Raw genomic sequence first — 27,139 nt, 5'->3', positions numbered from 1 at the left:
AAAAGGGTTATCCAACCAGGCAAGGTATTGTTGGTTTTAATCTCAGCCTAAGAAGTGGCTGAATATTGGTGTCTGCAAATGTTTAATTACTGGTTTGCATGTACCTTGATAAAATAAAATATTCTTCAAAGGGAATGTATGGTGCTAAACACACTTAAGGATTTTTCCATGAATGTCTTCAGGATTTGGTGAGATTTTCATGGCCTGTTGACAAAACCCATTGTGTTTTGGAAGCTCAATTGCATCTGTGTTGTTGCTTAAATAGAGGTGGTTAAAAAATCTTAAAAAAATGACACAAATATGTATTGGTGGATTTCTTAGATATTTGCTATTTATTAATCCTAAACGTATGCACCTGATAGATTTGTTAGTTTAATGGATGAGGGTTGTTGCAGAATTTTTTTATTGAGCTTGATTTTCTCTGTAAAACAAATTTTAAACAAGAGGAAAGTTTCTGAAGCTCTGTGTCTAACTTTTATCATAAAGCTTTGTTTTGACAATCCAGAAATGTATTATATTAGTCTCATCTGTGATTGTGCGTTTGAGTTTTTTAATTTAATTTTTCTGTTCTTGTCTTCAGTAAGTGCAGCTGAAAAGGAACAAAATCAATTAAAGGGTAACTGAGTTCTGGGAATAGAGGAGGTGGCTCTATTTTGTTTTAAAGATGTGAATCAGCAGTTAAGACATTTGTCTTCCCAATATGCGTAGATTTAAAATATACAGCTTAGAAATAAAAGAAGCTACCACACTTTAACTTTTTATATATGTACGGGAATAGATCGCTGAATTCAAGCCATTTCTTTTAGACCCAGTTGTCAATCTCCATTGTAGTCAGTATGTTTTGTTTTGTAGTCCTATATACCTGGCAATTCCCCCCCTTTTTTTTTTCCTGCTGTTAAGTATTATATCAGGGGACTAACTCCTGTTCATCCCAGCCATTGATTTACTTCCTTAAAGTTCCCATATCAGTTTACAGAGCTTTTACCTGCAAGAGAGTGGCCAAACTTTAGTACAATAAAGAAACAAGTTATGACTGGAGGGTGGGGTGAAAAAAAAAAAAAAGCATCATATTTTTAATCTTACTCTCTATGCTTTAGATGTTTCTGTGGAATGCTGACTGCATCCTCTTTACCATGGAAATGAGTGTACTGGGACAGTTGGCAGGACAAGCCATGTTTTGCCAACTCGACTGACCATCTGGAGTAATGGAATCAAGGAAATAGAATAGCACTTAGAATAAGAACTTAGTGAAATAAGCAGTGTTGACAGCACAGGAAAATTCAGGATTGTCAGTGGATATCTTACGTACCAGAGTGGGAAGAAGGTTTTTCTGGCCTGCAAGAACAATCTGAAAACTAGCTAGAAGTAATTGTGATAGAGCAATTAGCGGGTAGCAGAAGGGGAGGGAAGACATGCAGCATGAAGCTGCATAGATCCCTGAAGGTTAGGTTGAGAGACTTTACCTGATGCAGCAGAGCTGAGATTGGGAGTGCGGACAGCAGTGCTTAAGCGAGAAGGTGAAACAGCTGATGTTATGAGTACTTTGTGTTCTGCGAAAGCTAGTACAGTTTTCATGGAATGATTGTTCATTAGAAATAATTGACTTCTCACTCTGTACCAAATATTATTATCCATGATTTATTTGCATGTACACCTCAAAGGTGAACACAATGTTAATGTTCTGGGAAAAGTAGGAAATTGCACAACCGTGTTCAAGCACAGACGTATGAAAAGGTTCACTCATTTACAGTCTTCATCCTAGCCATGGACTGTAGAAATTCTGGGATGGATTTATGGCAACAAAATGCAGCAGCAGTAAAAGCACTGTAGAGAATTTTATTTTTAATATTGTTGGGAAATGAACACAAAGGTTTGTTTTATTTTATTAAAAAAAAAAAAAAAGGCACCAAAGGATACATTCTAAAAACAACATGCTGCTTGTATGTCATATCATAAAACTTTGTCTTACTGCTTTTATCTATATTTAAGAAAGTCTTAAATGAAATAATTTTGAAATTGCCTTGATTCTCTGGCTGGCAGATTATCTTTAAATCTTATACAGCAGCTGCTATTATGATTTCATTGCGTTACAAAATTAGCCTGTGTTTCTCAGTCTGGTAACCTACTAACTTATCCAGTTACATATGCTTCTGGCTAAAGCATATGAATGTAAAGAAAACAGTAGAACAAGCTAAACGAGCATTTAGAACATCCATTTTTGTGTTAAAAAGGGGGATTTAAATATAATTACAATGTCTTTGGGCATCAGAAGTGCTTGAATTATTAGAAATTATCGACGTTTGCAATTTGTTTACTTTGTAATGATGTACATAGTGTTATGTATTTACACTAGTGCTCTGTGTTGGTAAAGCTCTCTGTTAATGAGGATAAATGTTATTTAAGTAACTATATGAAATAAATATCCTTCTTAGTCATTCCGGAAGTACCGCTGCATGAAAATTACTCAAAGAACAGCCACTGAAATGTTTCTACCATATGAGTACTGAAGTGTAACTTCATTCTACATTATTTCTGTTGCTGTTTGGTTTTCCAGTGCATTTGCTTTATTTATTCTTGTGGTGCTGGTATTATTTGAAGTTACTACAGCAACCTGTCACCATTTGCTATTATAAAGTATGCTGGGATTTAGTTGCTAGGTGTTGAAGTTTGTTGTCTTACCCATATGACCCTAATATTTTTCAGTTGCTTATTTTCCTGTATATGTTGCATCCACAGCTAATGTTCACTTGAATAACAGATGTTTTTTTCTTTTTGCTTTAGCCAATATTTTGCAATGCTTATACTAAAGGAAGCCTTCGTTATAGTTCATTAAAATTTTATATGAATTATGTGGTTGGCTTTTTTTTTTTAATGGATGGGGAGTTCGAATAGTTCCTGAGACATTTCCTTCCCTGTTTCATTTTCATCTGACTTTCCATTTACTCTGTGCTCCTGCTCCTGATAGAATTATAATGTTCGTACCATTTATTTTGTTTGTTCTTTACCCATGTTTTGAAAGGATATCAGCAAATCGGTTAATTCAAGAAGTACAATTCAGTGCTGCTTCTGTTCCTGGATTTTTTGGATTTAAATGTGTGTGAAGGTTTTAAAATTGGAAAACATACATTTTGTTCCATCTCTTTGAATTGATCCAATGTATTCCAAAGTTATATCTGATAATTTTTCTGTGAGTATTCTCTCATCAGTTGAATGTTTACTTACATACTTTTTTTTTTTCTATATGTTTGACCTAGTTTTAATCAGCCTCTCTGCTCTAATTCATGAGATAAATCCTCAATATAGCTGAAATGACTTGTTGGGATTCTACTTGAAGTTCATCTTGTTTGCTGCAGCCTTTTTTATACTATTCAATCACTATACACAATGCTTGATTAAATGAAATACTTTTTTGAATCCTAAGCATTAGACTATTGTATTTGCAGGTAGTGCTTGGTTCTGAATTTCCTCTGTCTGTCTAGCGAGCATGCAGCCTGCATTCAAAGTGTAATAAGTAGTTCTTGTGCAGAACTTACTGTATTTTCAAGCAGTTCATGTTCTTTGCATATTCTAGTAGGAGAATTAAACAGCATGGGAGAATTTAAATGAATACATAGAGATTTGCAGATTTGATCACAGCTCTCCACAGTTCTAAATGACACTGAAGTTCTAGCAGTGATAATGGTGATGCTGAGACAGCATGGGTACTTGAATGATCTGAGGCTGCATCTGAGGAGTGAATTGCTGGTGTTTGGGGATTAGGAGGGGAGGGGCAAGCTTTAACCTATGAAGGAGCTAGCAGTTAATTTCTAGTAGTTAAGACTGCAGACAAGAAAATTATTAGAGATCAAATGGTATTGGTGTATTTCCCTGCTTGACAGCTGCATGGAAATGATGGAGGAAGTTTTTGTAGCAAACCAGCTTTACTGACACCTTTATTTATTTATTTATTTATCATTCAGTCACACTAAGATGAATTCGATAGTTTTGTTGCAAGGTGGCATATGTGATCTTTGTTTATGGCTCTCTTCAGTAATCAATCAATCATCTGGTAATTTTAAAATGACAATATATGGTTCCTAAGAATAGGCATTCATGCTGTACCATAAGAACAGATATAGCTAGACACATTTTAGAAGTTGGTTTCAACAATAAAAAAAAAATAACCTTCTTAAAGTCTTTATGCCTTTAAGCAACATAAAAGGTCTATTTAATGCTTGCAAAGAAATGCTACTTATTTCAAGAAGTGATTATTTTATATTAGTGCAGAAAGGCATTTTCTGGCATATGTTTAACTACTAAAAATACAAGCTGTTTTTCATGTATAATATTCTCTAACTTCTGTCAGTAATTTTTTTTCAAAATCAAGACATCAGAAGGAAAAACACACAGTTTCAATATTGAATCCTTTGAAATTCATTCATTATTACTTCCAGCTTCACATTCAACATCACAGAAAACACTTCTCTAGCCCATCACTGTAAAAGTGAACTACTACAGCAGGAAAATCAGCATTTCTTTTTAAAAAAGCATCATTACCCGAGAACACATGATACCTTACCTGAAATCTTTGGCTTTACCTGCAGAAAATGTGTCTTCCTAGTCTTACAAAGTAGGCAAGCCTCTTGGTAGCACTAATGTTACTCCAAAAGAAGGTATAATAGGTCCTTTATATTGTAATTTTCACTGTTTGTATGCCAGAAGTGTACTGGGTCTGCTCACGTAGGAATAAATAAAAAAAATAAAAAGGCAGTACAAACTGAACAGCAGCTAACATACGAAACTAAAAGACCTCTAGTGGCCACAACCCGAAGTTAAAGAAGGCTTCCCTTTAAGTGGTAGACAAAATGGTCGGGGACGGCAAACTCCAGCTGATACTTTGGTAATGTGTGCCTGTGTTGCCTTTCTGGCATAACAGAAGTGTAAAGTGAATCAGAGTTAAACAGAGAATCTGATTAGTAACAAGGGGAAATAAGCTTCTGGTCAGAGGGACTGGGGAGTCACCTCTAGCAATTCTAAACAAGCACGATGAGAAGTTTCAAATCAAGCTAGAAAATTATTTTGTATGATCATCTCCTTCATATTCTCTTCTTTTAATATAATGAATGCAGGTTCGATTTAAAACAAGAATTCAGGCAATTAAAAGGCATCAATAAGGAGGATTCTTTTCTGTCTTAGAGGTATACTAACAATAGTTAAGCCTGCTAGTACTGAGAGATGAGAAATATCTTTCTGAGTCTCAGTCAAAGGCAGTGAAAACCTAGGCTTATAGATAATTTTACGTCTTGCAGCACTTCATCTTTAGGAATTGAGAAAAAAGTATTTCCTTTTGAGGAAGTTTGGAGTTTTGAGAGATGAAAGTAATAGTATTTATAAAAGTTCTTTTTTTATAGAGTTCTGTAGTAGTTACTTAAACATCTGTAAAATATATCCTTTCATGCACTATTTCTTCTTGTAAAATACCATAGCCTCTGTTTCTAGGATGATTAGAAAGTTTTGATCAAATATATTTTTTCTTCCTATGAATTCCTAATGGAAGAATCCTAGGAAATATCAATTGCCTTTTAAGAGTCTTAGAGCAATACTGAGTTGTATTTTATATAAAAAGTTTTCTGGTTGCAGACTGTGTGCTTCCATGTGCTTTTCATAAATGGTGCAGATTTTTTCTCCAGAGCCTATTGCCAGGGTAGCTTTTGAATTACCCTCTCTGAGTCCTTACTATGTTTCACATCTGGGCTTGTGAAAGTTTTCATTTGATATTATTTTAATATGCTTAAAAAATAATTATTAGACATTTAGAATAGGTCTAATTTAGAAAGAATGCAATGCAATATCTTAATTAATCTAGATGTGTGTTATCTTTCTATTGATTTTTTTCTGTTTTTTTTTCAGAGTCATTTTGTTGCATGCATGACAGCAATCTTAAACCAGATGAACAACCAGCATTACTCAGTTTACATTGAAACTTTTCAGACAAGTTCAGAACTAGTGGTGAGTACAAAACAAACATGGAAATGATAAATAATTAGAAGTATTTTATTAGCTATGAAAAATAAAGTGTTGTTTTGAACTATCTTGCCTGATTCTTCTTAGCGTGAAGTCCGTTTCTGTACATTTTCTGCCTCTCCATCATTTTATTGCCTCCCTCTTCTAATGGTGTCTTTGGACAATACTAACATCAGAAATTCGGAAAGATATGTCACTATCGTTGTCCATAGCACTTAGGAGGTAATTTAATAATCAAGCATTAAGTAATGAGATCTTTGTTTCACTCTGTTTTGAGGAGAAACAACAACAACAAAAAAAAAAATACACCACCACCGACAACAAAAAACAGCAGTAAAGCAATCTCCAGCTACTCAAACCCTCCATCCACATTTTGCACATCGTGATCTAGTTCCACTTTGCACTGTTGTTCAAGATAATGTTGTGTGCTAAATGCAATTAAATGCAACTTTTTATATTGGTTGTTCCTGGCATAAATTAATGATATTTGGTGTGCATTTCTGTTTTGTACCATTGGTCACTGGTTTCAGGAGACCTTTTTCCCTTTATTTATACTCCTGACATAAGTCCAAAATAAGTCTAGGTATTGGCTAAGATTTTGTTTACATGATCTATCGGTTCTCCGTGGAACTAATACTTTCAGTTGGCAAGATTTGTCCACTTTCCTTTCTTTGTTATAGTCAGTGTTGTGCCATAACTGAAATTCTAGCAGATCAAATCGTGGCTAGATTTTGCAATTCTTCATGTGCCTGAGTTTACTTGAAAACATGAGTATTTTAAAATAACTTCAGCTTCCAAGCAGTTTAGGTACTTGAGGTACTTGGTCCTAGATAATATCTAGAAATTCTAATGAAGACTGTCAAGTGTAGTAATACTTCATCAGCTTGAACAGCTCTGCAGAGCACATTAAAAAAAAAAAAAAAAGCCTCTTTTTTTCTCTGTTTATAAAGGCATCAATTTGTTGTCTTCTCATTTTTTCTCAGGAGCATAAGTATATGTCAGTGAAGATAAAGACTGGTTTTCAAATCATGGTGTTGACATGTTGTTGTCATGCTATTGTTCACTTGTTTCTCTAAGTAATTTGACAAAGTACAAACATTGCAGAGAACTGCTTGTGAGGTTTTGGTAATAGATGATGACATTTCATCTGGCTAGCCTCAGATTTTTAGCTGACTTGCTCAGAAATTCAGGGGTAAAACTGCATATATGCACTATAGAAATGAAAATATAAAATAGAAAAGAAAATAGAAATGAAATAATAGAGCTTGAATGATGATGTTCATTTTATTTTTGTACAATATATTGGAATCTCTAAATACTTGTTGGAAAAATATTTTTTGAGGATTTTCTGTCTGTGCCTTCAATTTTTTATTTAGAATACTAAAATTAGACTAAATGGACTAAGTAAAAAACTGTGTTGTTTTTCAGATCTGTTAATTTGTTCTGCATTATGAGACTGGCTAAATAATAAACAATTCAGCAGCTTTACTATATAGTATATATAGTACTGTAACTTTTTATTTCCATTCATTTATGGCATATCTTTTCTTAAGAGCCCAATGTAACAACTTTTAGCTTTCATTTTGATTCCGGGGCTGCTCTTTCGCAGGACTTCAGTTCCAACCCTGGGTTTACTGGTATCAGCGGGATTTGTTTCCATTAACTTCACTGGGAACAGAGTGAAGCCCTCCCTCTTAGTTGTTTAATTGTGGCAGGAACACTTACGTGACTGTGTAACACAAAGTTTATTTACTGTATTTTGTTGTTCTAGGACTTCTTGATGGAAACATTCATAATGTTCAAAGATCTCATTGGAAAGAATGTTTACCCTTCAGACTGGATAGCAATGAGCATGGTGCAGAACAGGTAAAGTGGGGCTGGAAGATCAGTGCTTGTGTTCTGTGTGCTTCTGAAAAGTGAACTTGTTTCATATCTTCTGAAAAAAAGTAAAGTTTTGCCATTCCAACTAAGATAATACCATTCCAATTTGGTGAATGTCAAGAAGAGGTCAACATCCGAAATAATTTACTGACGATACATTAAATAGCTAGCTGCCTGTGCTCCAAGTCCAGTTATAACATAGAAAAAAATAAGTAACATTGAAGTGGAAGTACATACTTGGTCTGTACGGTCAGTGACAGTCAACAGAAGCCAAACTGTAAAAGGCCAGTTAAATCTTAATTGTACCATTTCAGCATAGTTTAGCATGTCCTCAGTGAGTTCATTGTGATGCAAGAGCTAGCAAGCCACTTCTTTTTTTCTTTTTTTCCCTGAGCTGATATGGTCTGTTGGATTGCTGAAAAGATTATAAAGACCAGGTCTTTGAGGGCACCTCTATATTTGTAGGGGAAGTTTGGGTCCAAGATGCTTTTTGAGGAAGTGTATTGCTATCCTGTATATCATCTGGGGCTTCATTTTGATTGATTACTTCAAACAGATACATTACCCACGTAGATCAAGTTGTCATCTAAGCAGAAGCTTGTATAATCAAATCTATCATACTTCCTACTATTTACTCTATGAGAAATTGCTATTAATAAGGTATCTTTGAGAACTCCAATATAATAAAATTAACTAAAGGAAAAATATCTTAAACCATGTAGATTGTACACCTTAACCTGTGGCTATAATCCGTCTGATTTGGTGTTGTCATAAATGTTAGTGGGATAAACCAAGCATTGTTTGATCATCAGAATGTTGGTCGATCCTGTGTATCAAACATTGGAATGGTTTATTGCATATTCCTTTAAATTATTATTATTTTAAATGATGTGCTGTTTGCTCTCAAGGCACATTGTTATTCCCAAAGCCTCTTAATTGGCCAAAGCCAATTCCCAAAGTGAGGCAGAGGCCCACTGATGTTGGAGTGTTCTATTAGCAACTGAGAATCAACAGAGTACTTTAACAGAGAGGAAACAGTTTGTTTGTTTGTTTTGTTTTGTTTTTTTAATTTACTTTTCCTCTTTTCTTCCATTAACAATAAGTTGGGAAGAACACTCTTTTTCATGTCAAGCTAGATGGGGCAGAACACTTTGGGAAATAGTAAAATCCTCACTGAGGTCATAATACCTGATATAATAGCTGAGTTATTTTTGTGATCCTTCATGGTCAATTTAATTAACTTTTGTTCTAATGAGGGTTGCTTACTGCACACTTCTTCCTAGTTGCTGCTGCTTGTATGTGCACTTTATTCCACTTGTGGTACATAGATGATTGGCTATCAGCTTACTAAAAGCGGTAATTCCTAGGTACATGGCTTTGTGGGGAAATGCTTTTCCTGGTTTATGTAAAACTGTATAGTCCACTTCGTCTCTTAGGTATTCATAATTTTAATTTAGAGGCACATCATTCCTCCCAGGAAGTACCCATACCTCATTGTCTTCCTGAACTGCATAGGATCTGAGATTCACTGAGTAAAAGAAATGGTTAGGGCAGTTAGCAACTGAAACATTCACATCCCTTCCGTTCCTCTGGGCTTTGAAATGGTAATTGCTCAGATTGAGTTTGAAAACACTTGATTATATCATAATTACTGCATTGAATCAGTTTTGGTTAGAGTCCAGTCTGAAGTGGTTTCGTAAGCATATCCATTGTTTCCGTGTCGATTTGATTTGTTTTTTGAATCTTGTCAACATTATACTTAGGTATTTTAGTCTACTTTAGGTAGACTGAAAATAAAATTCTACAGGATTTTTTCACCAGTGCATCTTAAGGTTGGACCCTATTTGCTGAAAAACTCAATGTGAGACAAGCATAGGATATTTTCTAACACCAGTAGTTAAGCTTTTTATAAAATATGTTTTCATTACCTGTGTGTATGATTGTTTTCAGACCTAAGTCAGAGTCAAGTGATCCCTAGACCATTTTAAGTCTAACTTGAAAAGTTTTTAGCACTGACGGTATATGGCAAAACAGCTGGAAATATTGTTGATTTTCTTTCATTATACATAATAAAAATAGCTGCTTCTTTGCAGATGAACTGCTTGGTAACACCCTCAAGACCTGGATCTCATGTAGCTCTTATGTTGTAGTGGAACTATTTGTTCAGGAAAACCTCATTATAGCTTCAAATCAGTGCCACCTGCAACCCCAGGTATCTCACCGTTCGTCAGACTGCCAGCAACTATGTTATATCATTAGGTCCTGGCCAACCTGCAGAATGAGGCAGAAAAAGTTCCAATTCTTCACCTAGCACAGGGTAACATTTTAAGAAATGGAAAGTAGGGATTTCAGACCTTTTTTTTTTTTTGTAACTTTGGTGAATGGCTTAGTTAAACATGACTTCTGAAAAAGTAAAATAAAATAAAATTCCACACTATACGTATGCATATTTCTCAACAACAGTATCTTTAAATAGAAAAAGTCTTCTCAGAGTAAGTAGCTGGTTATAGTATTGACCTGTGAATCACCAAAAAAAGAAGAAAGTTGCTTTGTGCTTTATGAGGAGATGGTATTTGTAAAGTTGCAAGCACAACCTTTAAGTAACAACTGCATGCAACAAGTTTAGTAGCTGTTGGACTGCATTTTCTTTTAGACATTACGAAGAAAAAAAACGTGAGCTGGTATTCACAATTTAAGAATGTTTTTCAAGAATGACAGAACGGTTTGGGAAAGAAGGGATACTGAATGCTGTTGCAGGAAGTATGGGAACATGCCTTTTTCAACCAAGTTTAATTTAAATACTCATGGGAGGGATGCTACGAACTGTATATTGCTGCTGCAAATACAGTCTTCCATCTATCTGTCGGTGGAAAGGGAAGCTTTTCTTATTTTCCCATTTTAGAAATATTTGCTACTGTTACTGGTATTGATGTCAGTGGATATTGTGACTTCACAGGCACTAGTGGAACTGACTCTACACCAGGGAAACAAATCCAGTTGATAAGACTGTGCTTTATTCTTTACTCCAGCTGGTGCTGGAGTTCAGTCTGAGACTTGGTTCAGTCTCTGACAATTGTGATGGGATTTTTAAATAGAGAATATCAAATTACGTATCAAAATAGGAAAAAAAATCCTTAATTTTACTTTATTGATTATTAATAGGAAGTGATTCTATTCTCAGAGGAAAACTCTGATTTATTCTATACAGATATGTTTCAACAGTTGGCATGAAACATTGCCTGGCTCGTTGTTTGTCTTGCAGAGAATAAAAAGGGGCGTTTATTTATTTATTCCTAAGAGAGAAAAAAATGCAAGCACTTCAGGTTAGTTTTTGCCCTTGTTTTCAGACATGCATTAGGAGTTAAGATTGATTTATGTAACTAAAGATGGATGACAGCATTGAAGTTTATCCTGAGCAAATAAGACAGAATTTGAAAGGCTGATCTATTGTGTACAAGTAATTTTTTTCTTTCTTTTGGTCTCATTTTCCTTGGGAAACATTTGGCTAGCCTAAGCAGGCTTGACAGAAATGCATTTGTTTTTATCAGGTGTTTGAATTTTCAGGGGGTCAGTCAGAAGGCATTTTCACACATGCTTATGGCATATTGCATAACTTTGTAAATTAAGTACATGAAAAAGTATTCTAAGCAACAAGTATAAACGTCTAATGAAAATATCCCGTAGTGCATGCATGCACAGGAAGGTATATGAAACATAACAGGTTCAGGTGGCTTTTACTGTTCAGTCGTCATTTTAATCATGATTAGTGATAAGATGTGCACTTAAAGGGTTTGTTTCTGCTATGAGACTAAAAATGTCTGTGCTGAAATAAAATTTCCCCTCTGTGTGTGCGTATATGTAATGTGTATGTAATGGTCCTTTCAGAGGTAGAACATTTTATTTATTAATTTATTGTTCTTCTACATTGGATATTTGGTGCAGAGTGTTTCCAGATTCATGGATTTGTATTTCCTTTCCATTAAATCTAGGCAACTATGTTTCCTACTTTTCTTTCCAAGTTCTCACAAAAGTCAGTACTTTAATAGAGCAAATGGAATAAGATTTGCCTAGGAAAATTGAATAAGGCAGATAAAGAGAAGAGGCAGTTGTTTCACTGTGGATTGTAAGCTTACTTCCATGGAGAGTTAGAGTTCCAGCTGCAGCTGATGTGTCTGACTGAGCCATTTAGTGCTTTGCTGTCTTATAAACAGAACATCTCTTACAACCATGTGTGATTAAGTCTGGTTCTGCCTGATGTAACCCTACATTTCAATCACTTGCATCTTCCTAACACCTAATACTACAGTATGTTTACTCACACTAACTGTATGTTGCCCTTAGTTAGCTATGTTATGGAATTGTCTGCTTACTGAGCATCTAAACAATTATGTGGTGACTGCAGCAGATCATCCAAGGCCATCTTGACTACAGCAAGACAGGCTATTGCATATCCTGGTCACAGTACACATTAGGTGTTTATTACGTTTGATGGTAGTCATTTAGTCTTTCATCTAAAACACAGAGCGAAAATATGCTGTGAGTCATCCTTTTCCCCCTCCCACTGCAAAGTGGCCCATCTTTCTTGGGTCTGATTCCTAGGATGCTCATGCTTGTAGAGTGTAAGTTCTTCAGAATTACAAGTGAAAATCTCAGCGAGGAGAACAACCCAACTCAGAAGAACTTGTTAATGCGGTGTTTTCAGAAATTCAGCAAGATAAACTTATTATTCCAGAGACACCTTTGACTTGCATGTCTCTAAGGATCTTTGTAATGTAGCCTGTTATCATAAATAAATAAGGTACCAAGAAAAATTCAGTACCCATAATTTTCATCAGGTGTAGAAGCTATAGAGCAATCTTTCCACGCTCTCTTTTCTGACAAGTAACTTCAGTCAATGCTTCATATCTGAAGATATTTCTAGGAAATTAAATATGAGACAACTGCATATATGTAACATTATTTTGAACAGCTATCTTGTATTTTTGAAAGCTACATCACAAAATAACCCTGTTGGTGTATTATGAATTTAACGCATAATGATCTTTTTAAGACATAATCTGTTGGGTCTACCAACTACTACCTCTGTATTGATACAGTTTCAGTTGTGAAGTAGTAAACTCAAGTAAGTAACACTTAAACAAAAGGGAGATGCATATTTGTCTGTAATTACAGTTTGTATTCTTATGTTCAGAAAAAGCCAGGCTTCCCTGGAAGTTAAAAAAATAAAAATAAAAATACTATATTGAATGTGTTTACTTGCTAAGTATTTTCAATAAGAATGTCTGAAAAAAACAAAAGTACATATACCGTTATAAAATAATACAAGTGGAGAGAATTTATTTCAAATACAGAAAATTTATTTAATGGGGAAAAGAAAAAGCAAAGCCCAAATACTTTTTTTTAACCTTTAAAATGTTTTGTTGAGATCATAAATAAAATACAGAGTCTGAATGATACTGCTTTAAAAACCAACAAAATAACAACAAGAAAAAAAAGCCCAGTTAGTATTATGCACTTGCTATCCACAGCGTTATCCATTACTTTAATGTAATAGTGCAATTTTAATCCTTTGACGTTTAAATAATAGAAGTATTTCTTCCTGTAAATTTGTTTATCAAACTATCACCTCTGCACAAGTCTTAGATACATAAAAATGAGGACTAAATGATATCTAGAAATATTGCAGTAAGGGTAAATTAGTGTTAGCAGAGGGAAAATAAATATGACAGTATTTATTAGTGTATGGCATTCTGAAGCAACCATGTTAAGTCACGTATGGTTCTGACTTTGTATCTTATTCCCAGACTTGATATAGCACCAAAGACATGTGCATTTTATTTTATTTTTAATCAAGATATTTCCACTCTGAAAACAATTAGCTGTAGTGCATGAAAAAGGAGAGCAGACTCAAGTGAAAAGATACTCATAGGATAAGAAAAATTACTGAGAATGCTTTTCCAAATACGTTACTTATACCAAGGAGCATTATGCCAGCTTTTTATTCACTTGGTTCTCCAGCTTTGATGTTTCTTGAAAGCATGCTAAAGATCACATTTTCAAAAGAGTTCTGCATGGGTGTGTACATAATATACAGTTTCAAAAAATTATTTTGTATCCTAAATGGGAGATAAGCAGTTTTTAAAACATGCTGTTAGTAGATGCTGAATTAAGAGCTGCATATAAACAGATTGCTAGCAAAATAAAGAGATCTCAAATGGAAACTGTCATGTTTTGCATTTGGTTGTATAGCAGCAAAGCAATTGCTCATTCTTGTCTTTGTCTAGGTGTTGCTTTTGTATGACTGTCAAAATACCACTGATATTTCGTAGCATGTAGTGGTTTTGTATGCTTGGCTTAGCTATTCAAGGTAAATTTTCAAATAATAAGCACCCTACTAATAAAGAAATTGAATTGTACAAAACAAGTTTTAACTGAGACAGGAGAAGCTGGATAATAGTTACTTCTAAGCAGTTGTTTTCTGACCATGCTGTTTGCATAGAGTCTTGTCATACATCGAAATAAGCATTTAGGAAAATTCTACTAAAAAAGCAATTTTCGTTCAGTCTGAATGGTACAAAAATTCTGCTTCAGTCTGTAGTAATACCGAATTGAAACAAAGGGAGAAATATGATTAAATTATACTATTTTCTTTGCACCAGTGGTCATATTTTTCCAGTTACCATGGAAGTGAATTGCTTCTTAAGTGTTGACGTTATGATGCTCTTAATAACAAGATTTCACATGGCTACAAGGTTTTTAAGTAGTGCTTCTGTTTTGCATTGCCCTTCATTTCTAAATTAATGATAGTTTGCCAGTTTATTAGGAAATTATTTCTGTGGTTAATTTGTAAAGATTTTTTGTTATTTAGCCATTATCTTTTCACCTGTTTTCTCAGTCTTTCCCCTGCTGTTTTGGTCACTGAAATAGTAAATGTGTGTTTTTAATCTTGCCTGTCACATTGATTGATTGCCTGCTCTCTCTGTGTACTTAATATCTTCAGGTGTATCTTCAGGTGTATCTTAATATCTTCAGTTTATAATTGCTGGTCATTGTTTCAGCCATTGATAATGATCAGCATTTGAGATTGGATCTGACCTGCTTTGCAAGTCTCCGTAATTTCACATGCCATCTTGTAGCTCTACACGCAAGAAGAGGAAAGATGACAGAGGCCCACAAGAGAATCAGTTGACTTTAGTAGCTGCTTCTCCTTTGTGCCTGCTTCATGTTAAAAAAAAAAATCTCTATCAGGTGTCCTCTGCAAAGCATGAGGATGCTCCTATCAAGTCAACATAAACGATATGGAAGCATTATTTTGGCTCTATTTCTACTCTAGTCTTAATTTAATTGGCATACTAGCAAGACCATGCCTGTCACAGCTCAGAACAGACCTTCAAAATAATAGTTGATGCATCTCCTAGGCTTTGAAAGAACTCTCATATTCTTTCATGCTCAAGTAGAAGGTTCACTAATGAAAGTGCTGATTGATCGGCCTTTGGTGATTACAAAAACAAACTTGCCAAACTAAATTTAATGCAGCTCCTCCTGTCTTTAATTGTGGGCCACGTTCTCTGAAGGAAAAGTACATAGGGAAGAAGAATTGAATTTTAAAGCCTTTTTGTGTCTTCATTGTTTTTCAGATATGGTATTAAAAATCCAAATTTTTAAAGGTTTCTTGGAGTAAGAGCTTTCACAACACAGGAAATAATGTTCTTTTCAAGCTTGTTTCTTTTTTTTCTTATTATCCAGTAAAAGTCCATATTCGATTAATTCTTTGCAGATGTCATTGCAGTGTAATCATACCTTTAGAAGACATAGTGAACATGAGTTTGAGTTCATGTTCATAGATAACTAGATGACTGAATTCAGTCTTCACCTCAGTATTTGGATTACTTTTCTCAAAGTTGAAATGATGAACTTCCAAATTTTATGCTGTATTGTGTGAACTTGAGAAAACATCTCACTGCTCTTGGACTATTGCTTTAGGAAGGATTCATGTGTGAGAGTCAGAGGAAAGGTGCACTCATGGTTTTGGTCTTTCATAAAATTTTGTGGGCCCAGAATTTTATTTCTTTTATTTAGTTTGGCTACTCAGAAAATTGTATGTGCAGGGCTACGTGAAGAGAGCATTGTTTAAACTGTGAGCAGTAGAGGAGAGCTACTGAGTGCTCAGCCTTTTTGCAACACCAAGCTCTATTTACATGGCTATTCATGGTTTTAAATAGGAAGGGATATTAGACTACTGTTTGTAATTATCTTGGCCACAGTGTTCTGAAGCTAGATGCAGAGAAAGGCGTCTTTGGCAAAGCCACTGAAGAACAGCAATGCCAATTTAAGTTGATAGATTGCGGTGGAGAGCCATTACTTAAAAATAATTTCTTAATGCAGTTTCCTGTGGCTTTACCTTCATGCATAAAGTCTGCTAAAGTTCACTTTTTTTTTTTATTTAACTGTAATCATTTCTTTGTTTTATGCTATAAGGAGCTGGTGCACTAGTTCTAACTTGTTTGCTAAAAATAACTTGGAGTTTCAGATCTATTTTTTAGGTTTAACCCCTATTTGCACTTCAAAAGCAAAGACAATGTGCAGACCTATATTACTATTAAATAGTTACTTCTAAGGAATAACCTTGGAATCCTACTTTGATTAGCATCATAATGCTTATGACTACATCTTTTTTCCATTTCAGTCCCTATGTTTAAATTTATCTGGAAAACAATTGGAAATAAAATCTTTGTCTTAGCATGACTTACACATTTTCAGCTTTTTTGGTCTTAGATTGTTAGTATATTTTACAGTGCTATTTGAGCCTTATTTAGAATATACATCCAGTAGTGTAGGATTCTATTCTTTGGGCTTTAATATGAAGACTTCTTATACTGCTTGTCAGAATTTGAAATCAAATTCTCTGCCAGTAAAATAAAGGAAAGTAGAAGCAGTAAGACATTGAGAAGGGTACAGGACATAGCAGCAGCTGAACCATGATGATCCTTTTGCTGTTCTAAGCCAAAGCCTTGCCTTTGTATATTTAAATTAAGCCCAGAGACTTTGGCCTTGAAGATCATCCATAAATCTCCAGGCCTAAGAGGCTGGTAAATTAGAGTAACAAATGCTTATAAACGCAGAAATTATAATGGAAATGACTGTGGGTAAAGGAATTTAAATAATTTTAGATCAAAATTGTTTCAACCAATGAGAAAATAAATTCCATATTACTCAGGTAACACCAGAGAAGGTCTCTCATAATTGAGCACCTGAAATAACATATTTATAGCTCCTTGTAGTGATTAAAGTTAGTGGTAAATGTGAACAAGAGAAGTTTAATAAGAAAAAGCATCTAATTGCATTACCTGTATGAGAAACCAAAATCCTGTCCTTTGATCAGTCTAAAGTTGGAAGGCAGAAGTTAACAGATTTCTCCACATTCAAGGTTGGCAACTTGCTACAGCACTTAGATGTACACAAATCGATGGGGCCAGATGGGATCCACCCGAGGGTGCTGACGGAAGAACTGGCCAAGCTGCATTCCATCATTTATCGGCAGTCCTGGCTATCGGGGGAGGTCCCAGTCAACTGGCGGCTAGCAAACGTGATGCCCATCTACAAGAAGGGCCGGAGGGTAGACCTGGGAAACTATAGGCCTGTTAGTTTGACCTCAGTGCCAAGGAAGCTCATGGAGCAGACTATCTTGAGTGTCACCACGCAGCACTTGCAGGGCAAGCAGGCGATCAGGCCCAGTCAGCATGGGTTTATGAAAGGCAGGTCCTGCTTGGTGACGAACCTGATCTCCTTCTATGACCAAGTGACGCGCTTGGTGGATGAGGGAAAGGCTGTGGATGTGGTCTACCTTGACTTCAGTAAGGCTTTTGACACCGCTTCCCACAGCATTCTCCTTGAGAAACTGGCTGCTCGTGGCTTGGACTGGCGTATGCTTTGTTGGGTTAGAAACTGGCTGGGTAGCTGGGCCCAAAGAGTCATGGTGAATGGAGTTAAATCCAGTTGGAGGCTGGTCACTAGTGGAATCCCCCAGGGCTCAGTACTGGGGCCAGTCCTCTTCAATATCTTTATCGATGATCTGGATGAGGGGATCGAGTGCACACTCAGTAAGATTGCAGATGACACCAAGTTAGGTGCGTGTGTCGATCTGCTCGAGGGCAGGAAGGCTCTGCAGGAGGATCTGGATAGGCTGGACCAATGGGCTGAGGCCAACTGTATGAAGTTCACCAAGGCCAAGTGCCGGGTCCTGCACCTGGGGCACAACAACCCCAAGCAGCGCTACAGGCTGGGAGATGGGTGGTTAGAAAGCTGCCTGGCAGAGAAGGACCTGGGAGTATTGGTTGATAGTCAGCTGAATATGAGCCAGCAGTGTGCTCAGGTGGCCAAGGCGGCCAACAGCATCCTGGCTTGCATAAGAAACAGTGTGGCCAGCAGGTCTAGGGAGGTGATTGTGCCCCTGTACTCGGCTCTGGTGAGGCCGCACCTCGAGTACTGTGTTCAGTTTTGGGCCCCTCGCTACAAGAAGGACATGGAGGTGCTCGAGAGAGTCCAGAGAAGGGCAACGAAGCTGGTGAAGGGTCTGGAGAACAAGTCTTACGAGGAGCGGCTGAGGGAGCTGGGGTTGTTCAGCCTGGAGAAGAGGAGGCTCAGGGGCGACCTTATCGCACTCTACAGGTACCTTAAAGGAGGCTGTAGAGAGGTGGGGGTTGGTCTATTCTCCCACGTGCCTGGTGACAGGATGAGGGGGAATGGGCTAAAGTTGTGCCAGGGGAGGTTTAGGTTGGATATTAGGAAAAACTTTGTTACCGAAAGGGTTGCTAGGCGTTGGAATAAGCTGCCTAGGGAAGTGGTTGAGTCACCATCCCTGGAGGTCTTTAAAAGACATTTAGATGTAGCCCTTAGTGATATGGTTTAGTGGAGGACTTGTTAGTGTTAGGGCAGAGGTTGGACTAGATGATCTTGGAGGTCTCTTCCAACCTAGATGATTCTGTGATTCTGTAAGTTATGTTGCACTGTGACAAGATAATTCCTTTCAGTGATTTTTCAAGATAATTTCTTCTGAAGTTGGATAGTACGTGCTACATTTTCCTGAGCTGTTCCGGGGTCCAGTCTTTTTATGGTCTATTTTCTATCTGTATCTTATCTGTTATGTCAGTTATAATACGTAACTGACATTATGAATAATCATGTAATGAGAATGATTTCTCCAGTCAAATGAGTTACCTTTCTCCTCTTGGAGCAATGTTTAGTTCTTTAAAGAGGAATATTTTTTTCAATATTCATTAAAATTATACTTTGCCTTTTCATCAAAATCTCAGTGTTTATGTGAAGTGAACCTGTTTCACTTCACGCTTGTGGCTAGTTAACTAATATGCCCTTCTTCTGAAGGGGGAAACTGAAGCATATAAATACCAAGTCACTGAGGTAGGTACAGCATGGCATTGGCAGGAGCCAGGAACAGAATTAAAACCTACTGCATTACAATGACAGAAATAGACTCATCCTCTAGGCAAAATACAAAAGCACAAAAGTATTTGGAACTTGACAACATGGAAGTATTGCATGCTTTTTGAAAATGTGTAATTCCAGTATGTCAGATAAAAGATATCTGTGAGAAAGAAAGAGGTATTCACACAAAATAGCGTACATAGGATTATATTGTATAGAACTCTATCAGTATTTTTAATATGATCAGTAATTTTTACTGGACATTAAGTACAATCTTATACTTTTTGTAAAGTGTCCTTCGGGCTTTTTATGTATGGCAAACATTAAACCACAAACTCTTCACAAAAAGTTTAAAATATGGTACACACAAAATACATCCATATTATGAAGCAGACTGGCACTAGTATAGTTCATGCACATTTAGGTCATTATGATTATTTCTACTCTATTTTGCACTATATTTCTGTGCTAAAAGGCAAAGTATCTCAAAGTCTTGGTTTTTTAATTGTAAGACAAATTATCAGCACCATACTAGGTTCTGCCCAAACAGGATATTTAGGTGGTGAATTAAGATGTGAAAACACAGAAGATGGGAAAGGGAAAAATAAGCTCAAAGACTGAGGATACCCCCTCAGAAAACTTCGAGTGAAGGGAAAACTGTGAGCAGTTGCAGCTTAAGAACTTGATTATGTGAGTTGGCAAGAATTTACTTTGTAAATCAAAGGAGAAGCTAGAGCAATATAGTTCTAGAGAAAAGATGTGACAGTGAAAGGGCCTTGACCCAAATTTTCTACTTGGAATAATACCCCTACTGTTCTGTTTATGCTGGCAGACCAGAATACAATGTAGGTGTCTGTGTTCTGCCTAGCTATGTGTTTTGTGTGTGTGTGTGTGGACCATTCTTTTTAGAATTCCTTTTTAAGCAAAATCTTAAACTGTTTTTATCAAGTATCAGGCAGCTCTGTAGAGATAAATGTACCCATGAGAGTAAAGCATTAGCAAAGAATATGTTTAGTTTTTTGTGGGTAGTGGGGGGCAGTGTGCTGAGGAAATCTCATTTCCCAGAATAAGACTAAGCCACAGAAGAGGCCAAAAGCAAAGTACGATAGCCTGTTCAGACCAACATAAGCTGAAATTGTGGTGGATAGGCAGGGCAGTTCCATGAGCATGTAGAGGTTGTTTATAGAGAGTGGTGGTAGCCTGGAAGAACAGTGTTGAGCAAAATGAGGCTTCTTGAACTTGAAGTGATTTAATGACACTCAGCATTTCACAGATCAGACCCTTAATTCAACTGGCAAAATTAGCTGAACTAGTGCTAGTGAGGATTAGATCAAACTGTTTCCTAGTCCACTGGACACAAGTTCATCCAAAAGTGTGCGATGATGAGGCAGAGAAACACAGCACCCTTAGAAATGCAGTACCTTCCAGTGGCACAGTTACTATAGTAGTTCAAACTGTACTGTCTGTCTGATCACATGAAATAAGAAAGAAATCAGGGGAAACAGCAAGACACAGCACTGTGTACAAACTATTTTATTTCCTTGATCACATCAGTGTTAAGGAGTAATGTTGGATGGATGGAGAGAAGGGTTTAGGTTTTCCCAAAGATGTTTTTTAATCATTGAAAACCATAATTATAACAAAGGATTTCAATCTAGCCAGTCAAGTTGTTGTTTTAATGAAGCAGTGTACTACCCTTCTTAGCAGGTAAGTAATACTCCCTTTCAGAAGTCTGTTGAAAGCTCATCTTTTGCATTGCCTACCTCATTAAGAATCTAAGAATCTGAATTTAGCCCTTCCAAATTTTTTTTTTTTTAGTGATGAGACCTACATCCATTTCACCTGGTATTTTGTTTCTGGCAGTGGCTTGTAAAAGATTCCTAGGAACAGTATAACAACAGAGCTGGGAGTTAAGTAACACTGATTGCTATGTTCTCCCAGTCTCCAGTGACTGATGACATTTAGTAGTCCTCCTCTGATTTTTGTCTTTGATGCATCTAATTGCTGATATAAAATTCAGGCATTCACAGCATATTGTAGAAATGATTTACACAGCTTATTTCTTATTTTGAATATACACCATGATTTTGTTCAGTGTTGTGCGCTTCTTGCATGAAAAATAGCAAACAATAGGTTTCTGTTTTTTCTGTGGTACTTGAAATTTTATAGGTTCTACCATAACCCTGCATAGTCATATTGTGTCCCCTGACTGAAGAAACCAAGTATTAGCCACAGTCCATTAAATGTAATCATGTAATCATTTTTGTCACGTTTGTTTGCTTTTCTTCTTTCTCTGTCTCTCTGGTATTTCTTTATCCTTTTGATGAGAGGCTAGAACAGCAGACAGTATCCAACACAAGGATGCAACTTTCCTTTGATAGTGAAGTACAGATACCTTGTGTTCTTTAAACATTTGCTAATAATTCAAATTAATTGTTTTTTGCCTTTTTTTTTTTTTCTGTTGCCACTAAACAGTTATTTGGTGTTTTTGTTTTTGTGGACACGCTTTTTACAACTGTTAAATCTTTTTCCTGATTGGTAATAGCTAGTTGATAGTCAGTGACTGTGCTTGAGTAGGATTGTTTTTCCCTTGTGTTCAGGACTTTCAGGCTGCAGTATATTTGTCCCCACAGTGTTTGGAACAAAAATATTTCAACTTAAAACTAATGATTTTAGCTTTGAAGTAGAAGGGATTGGATGATTAGCTTTTCAATTTGTAAATTGAATGAAACTGTTTATTAAACTTTATAAATTTAGAATGATACAGTTGATCTTTGTTTTACAAATACATTGTGTTGGAAAGTTAGACAAAGAAATCTGCTGTACAAATATCATTTAATCTTGCTGCTTTAATAATAAGTACAAGTAGATGCTGCTTTTCAAGCTAGAGGCATCACGTTTACACTCTTCCACTTGGAGAATATACTGTGTATTAACTCAGTTTTGAATGTGGTTTTATAAGCCACCTGAGGAGGAAGATGGACAGAGGTGTCATCTTCATCTCCAGCCACCAATGAGAAAACTAAAAAGTTTTATTTTAATTGGGGAAATGCAGTGGCAGCTCCTAACTGATGAGTGCAGGAACTCTTTCAGCTGTCAAACCTATGAGGAGGGTGCAATAACATCTTGTAAATGAGCTGATCTGTCACACAGAAGGTAAAATTGTGTCTGAAAACACTATGTTTTTTCAAGAATATAATGTTTTATGTAGCAGAGGAAAGAAAAGATGTCTGAATTTTTCAGGGAAGATCAATAAACTTTTTGACAGCTATGCTTAAAATTGCTGATGCATAAGTAACATGTCACATACAGAACAAACCTGTTGTGTTCATTTATGTGTGAACCTGGATTCTTTTAGTGTCTTAAAAGTGTTTTCATCAATTGGAATTCCACACAAGATTAGAGTAGAATTCCAAAGAATATATTTATTGATCTATGTCTTTTTTTTCTTCAGGGTGTTCTTGAGAGCCATCAACAAATTTGCAGAGACAATGAACCAAAAATTTCTGGAGAATATGAATTTTGAAGTCCAAGTAAGTATTAAGGTTTTTAGCTGAGCAGAAGTAGCACATGTATTCTAGTCTGTCATTCTGGTCTGTCAGAGCCCTTGTGATATTTTTTGATAGCAAAAATACTACTGATTTGAGTTCTGCGGGATCAGACTATCTTTGATATGATGTGAAAATCTGACTTCTGTTGTTCATAATAAGGGACAAAAGTGAGGATTTTTGCACTGTGATTCACTTAAAATAGGCAAGCAGACAACCCCTTTTCTTTTCTTTTTCTTTTTTTTTTGTAATGCATATAACCTTTATAGTATCACATATATGTACATAGGGTAGAATGAGTTTAAATTTGTTTGATGCCTAGATTATTTACCATTTATAATTTATTTTTAATTTTTATCTTCCCTGATATTTCTTTCTTTGTTTTTCTTCTTCATTTTTTACTTGCTTGTTTTTTGAGCATTTTTCTTTCAAAAATAATTTAAATATGGGCTTTTGTTAGTGTGCTTACTGTCATTCTTTTGAACTTTTCCATGCATTTTATCATGACAAAAACAAATAAAATGTATTTGGTAGCTATACTTATGTGCACCAGAACCATGCTAGCTACTGTAAAGATTGCATACCTGTAAAAATTTTACCAAGGCACTCAATACCTGTTTAAAATTTTAAAGCAACAGTCTAAACTTGGAACTTTTATTTAAGATAAGCTTCCTGTGGTGTTTCTGCACATTCCAGTATGTTATCAAACATAACCAAGGACATAGGAGTTAAACACTGAACCTTGTAGCTCAAGGGAATGTATTAATGCTTGTGCTTTTACTCATGACTTGTCAAATACCTGAAGGCTTTGAGTAACCTAAACAACATTATAGTAAATGAATAATGCCATTAAAGAATTGTAGTTTTCACAAAAGACTTAAAAGTGGAAATCAGGCAGATATTTATTTTTTCTTCATGAATAAAAGTTCTGAAGACCTTTTATAACAGTACCCTAAATGCACCTTTAAAAAAGCTGCTATTGGACTAAAAATGCCAGAACAATGCAAAATATATTGTCTAATCTTTTCTTAATTAAAAATCTAAGTTTGGACACCCACTGTTTTCTGTACTTATTCAGATCATAGCTCAAAAATTTAATGTCCTAAATATTTTTGTTGTTTTTCATGTTTACATGATTTGAAAAAAAATCCATACATAGATAAAATAAGAGTTTTGCAACTAGTCAGACTGTCTAGACTTGAGTACAGAAAAGCACTTAAAATATATATATATTTGAATTGAGAAACTTGAGCGATCCTTTAGTGGATCTTCTTCGTTTTCTGAGCATCAATTTTATCTTGAGCTATAGTTCAAGAAAAATTTTAATTACTAGGAAATGAGCAAATGACAACAAAAAAAGATATCATTTGTTTAATGACTTGTCCATAAGCAAGCATGAGCAGTGATTAATTCCAGGTAAATGGGTTCCTTCCATTGTTTATTAAATAGTTTCCTTTACAGTTTCCCTCTAAGGCTGTTACTATTTTTAGATTTAATATTTGGCGTTCCACTGTTGTTTTTAAGTATTTTCAGTTAAAAACAAACAAGCAGTCCTTCTTTGTGTAGCTGTTGTGGTATGTGTATATTTTTATTTTACCTGTTAAGGTATCAAGAGTCTAGTATAAAGTAGCTTTTGTTTTAGCTGCTGTTTTGCAAAAGAAAATTCTAAATCAAGCTTAATTTCATTTTTATTTAACCATTACCTCATTGATGGGCTTTCTGGATACAGAATAGTGATGAGAAAATCAAGTCAAACTTTGAGATGCCTTTCCTGCATAGGAGAGCAAGTCTTTGGGATGTCTTTAAGGTGTCTGTATTCAAAAGAAATTTAGGGTTTTTAAAGAAGTATTTACTTTAATGAAAATAAAAAATACATTTCATAGGGAATGTATTTATTGCCAAAAATCGTGCAAGTCTGCAGATAGAAACAAATGCCAGCATATCACTTTTTAGTATTCAGTTCAAACTCTTGCATTGTAAATATTACAATGCAACGAAAGTATCAGTAGACAAAAATTGGCAGTTGATGGAAGCTTGGTATCAGAAAGATAGGTTCAAAACTTCTAACCAGTTTGGAATTTCTCTATATAGAACAATATATATTATATACTATAATACATATTGAGCAATATATAATATATACAATAGCAATAGTGTATGTCAGCGTGGTGAAAATGCTGGAGTTGCCTACTGGCAAAGTTGAAAGATTATGTTAAATTATGTTACAAAGAATAAATTCTTTGTAAATGAGCAAATGGTTTATACTGTTTGTAGGATCATGTTTTCTTATGCACAGAATCTAGTTATTAACAATTATAGAAAAATCTTAATTAAAAATAATTAAAAGAAAGCCTTTTAAAGCACAGTGAAGTAGGTCTGAGTATTTTTCACTTGGCAGAGTGGTTACATGACTGCGTAGCAGACAACCCGGCCAAACAAAACAAGTAGACTGTGAAGCAATTGAGCAAATAAAAAATGATACATCTAGATCAAAAGCAATGCAGAATTTTTTGCTAGTCTGTTGAAGGTTGTTAAATGGAGGATAAAAGGTTCCTGGCCTTTTTCCTGCTTCCAAAGCAGAATTGCTTTTTTACTCACAATGTGATTCAGGCAGAAAGTGAAGAAGAGGTGTCATTTAGGACCTGTAAAAGGATGTGGCTGCAATCTTTAAAACTGTTCACAAGCTTAAAGCCCTAGGGCTTTAATACCAGAGCTGCGCAGCACAGCAGTGATGTGCCATTCCACATAAATTTTCTGCCTTAGTCTGTAATAAGCTGGGTACATGGAGTCCATTTATGCGAAAAGCCCTTTTTAAAATTCCAGTGCTTGGTTATCTACAATAGGTCTGAATATTGTGACTGTCACTGGCAGCGGTCAGCCAGGAGGTGCCAGAGCTGTTGTTTGGTTTGAGAATGAATCATTATAAAAGATTCTTACAAGTAACTTAAAAGAGGTTGCATGATGTCTGAATTTATATGCCTGCAGGGCAAGTAAGTGGTGGTGGTGGTGGTGTTGTTGTTGTTGGTTTTTTTTTTGGGGGGGGGGGTGTTGTTTTTTGAGTGTTTCATGCAGGCTTTATATTCTGGATGTATTCAGATCTGCTTCAGGCACTCTTGGAAAACAAATCAGATTTAGAAATTGCATGCAACAGGTGTTGTTCAATGTAATAATCAACGTAACCTAGAATAATAAAGACAGGAATAACTAAGAGACATTTGGTACAGAATATTTACAGTTGTGTTGAAATAGAAAATTGGGAGTTGCAGAGCAAACAATTTTATAGGGGAGAAGAGAGTGCATTGCTATTGTATTTGACCGAAAATAGACCATGAAGCAAAGATGGAAGAAGGCTTGCAGTTGTCATGGTACTCTAAGTTCATAAATGCATACAGTATAAACAGGGTAGGAATCATGCATCATACATTAATGTGCATTATTCAGTATTGAAATTAAACTGGAAAATATAGACTTAATGCATGCAAATCTGAAGTTTAATAGGAGTTGCTGGAATAGGTAAAAACCTTCCATATTTAGCAGTTTATATCCTCTTCATGTCTCTGTATTTGAAATACATTGTTGGATTTAAGTTAGACACAAAGAATCATAGAATATTCTGAGTTGGAAGGGCCTAACAATTATCATCAAGTCCAGCTCTTGGCTTGATACAGGACTACCTAAAAATGAAGCCATATGTCTGAGAGCATTGTCCAAATCCTTCTTGAAATCTGGCAGGCTTGGTGCCATGACTGTGAGTATTGAATCAGACTATCCTGCAAGTCTGTGAAATGTTTCTCACTTAAAGATCCTAAAAAAATTGACTCATCAGACATCTGCCTGAAGGGATTTCGCTGATTTTACTTTGGAAATAATCTGTATTAACTGACCTGTCAGATTTCCTTCCAAATGTGTTCTGTGTTTACAATGAGAATAAATTCAATGAAGGGTAAACCATGTCATTGAAGGTTTTCAAGTACAGAAAGTGTAATAGTTTAAGCTATTTATTCAGGATGAATATAGTAAGGAGATGTATTGATGGCACACAAGGAAAGTTCAAAAAAAAAAAAAAAAGGTAAATTAGGAAAGCAAGTCTAAGTTTAGACTTTCTTCCTAAGACTGTGATGGTATATCTTAATGGTGTTCAGTGTCTTTGATTTCTTTGCTGTGTTTTGTGTTAATAAGAAGTCTTATCTGTGAGTTTATAAATTGCTTATATTTTCTCTTTTCCCTCTTCACTTTCTGCATGTGCTCTCAGTATTGCAGTTTTG

General features: G+C 35.6%; 1 protein-coding gene across 1 annotated transcript in view; it reads left to right on the top strand.

Annotated features, from left to right (window-relative positions):
• The window catches only part of DOCK2 (dedicator of cytokinesis 2), a 286,898-nt gene that overhangs the window by 109,779 nt on the left and 149,980 nt on the right, over positions 1-27,139 (top strand). Inside the window, exons 28-30 of the mRNA XM_080554755.1 lie at positions 5,890-5,988; positions 7,775-7,869; positions 22,781-22,859. Coding sequence (XP_080410881.1) covers positions 5,890-5,988; positions 7,775-7,869; positions 22,781-22,859 — 273 coding nt within the window. The remainder of the gene's footprint in view (positions 1-5,889; positions 5,989-7,774; positions 7,870-22,780; positions 22,860-27,139) is intronic.

Source organism: Anser brachyrhynchus (assembly GCF_964034855.1).
Source record: "Anser brachyrhynchus genome assembly, chromosome: 14".
Taxonomy (NCBI): domain Eukaryota; kingdom Metazoa; phylum Chordata; class Aves; order Anseriformes; family Anatidae; genus Anser; species Anser brachyrhynchus.
Note: the sequence above shows the minus strand (reverse complement) of the source record. Positions and strands in the feature narration are given on the sequence as shown.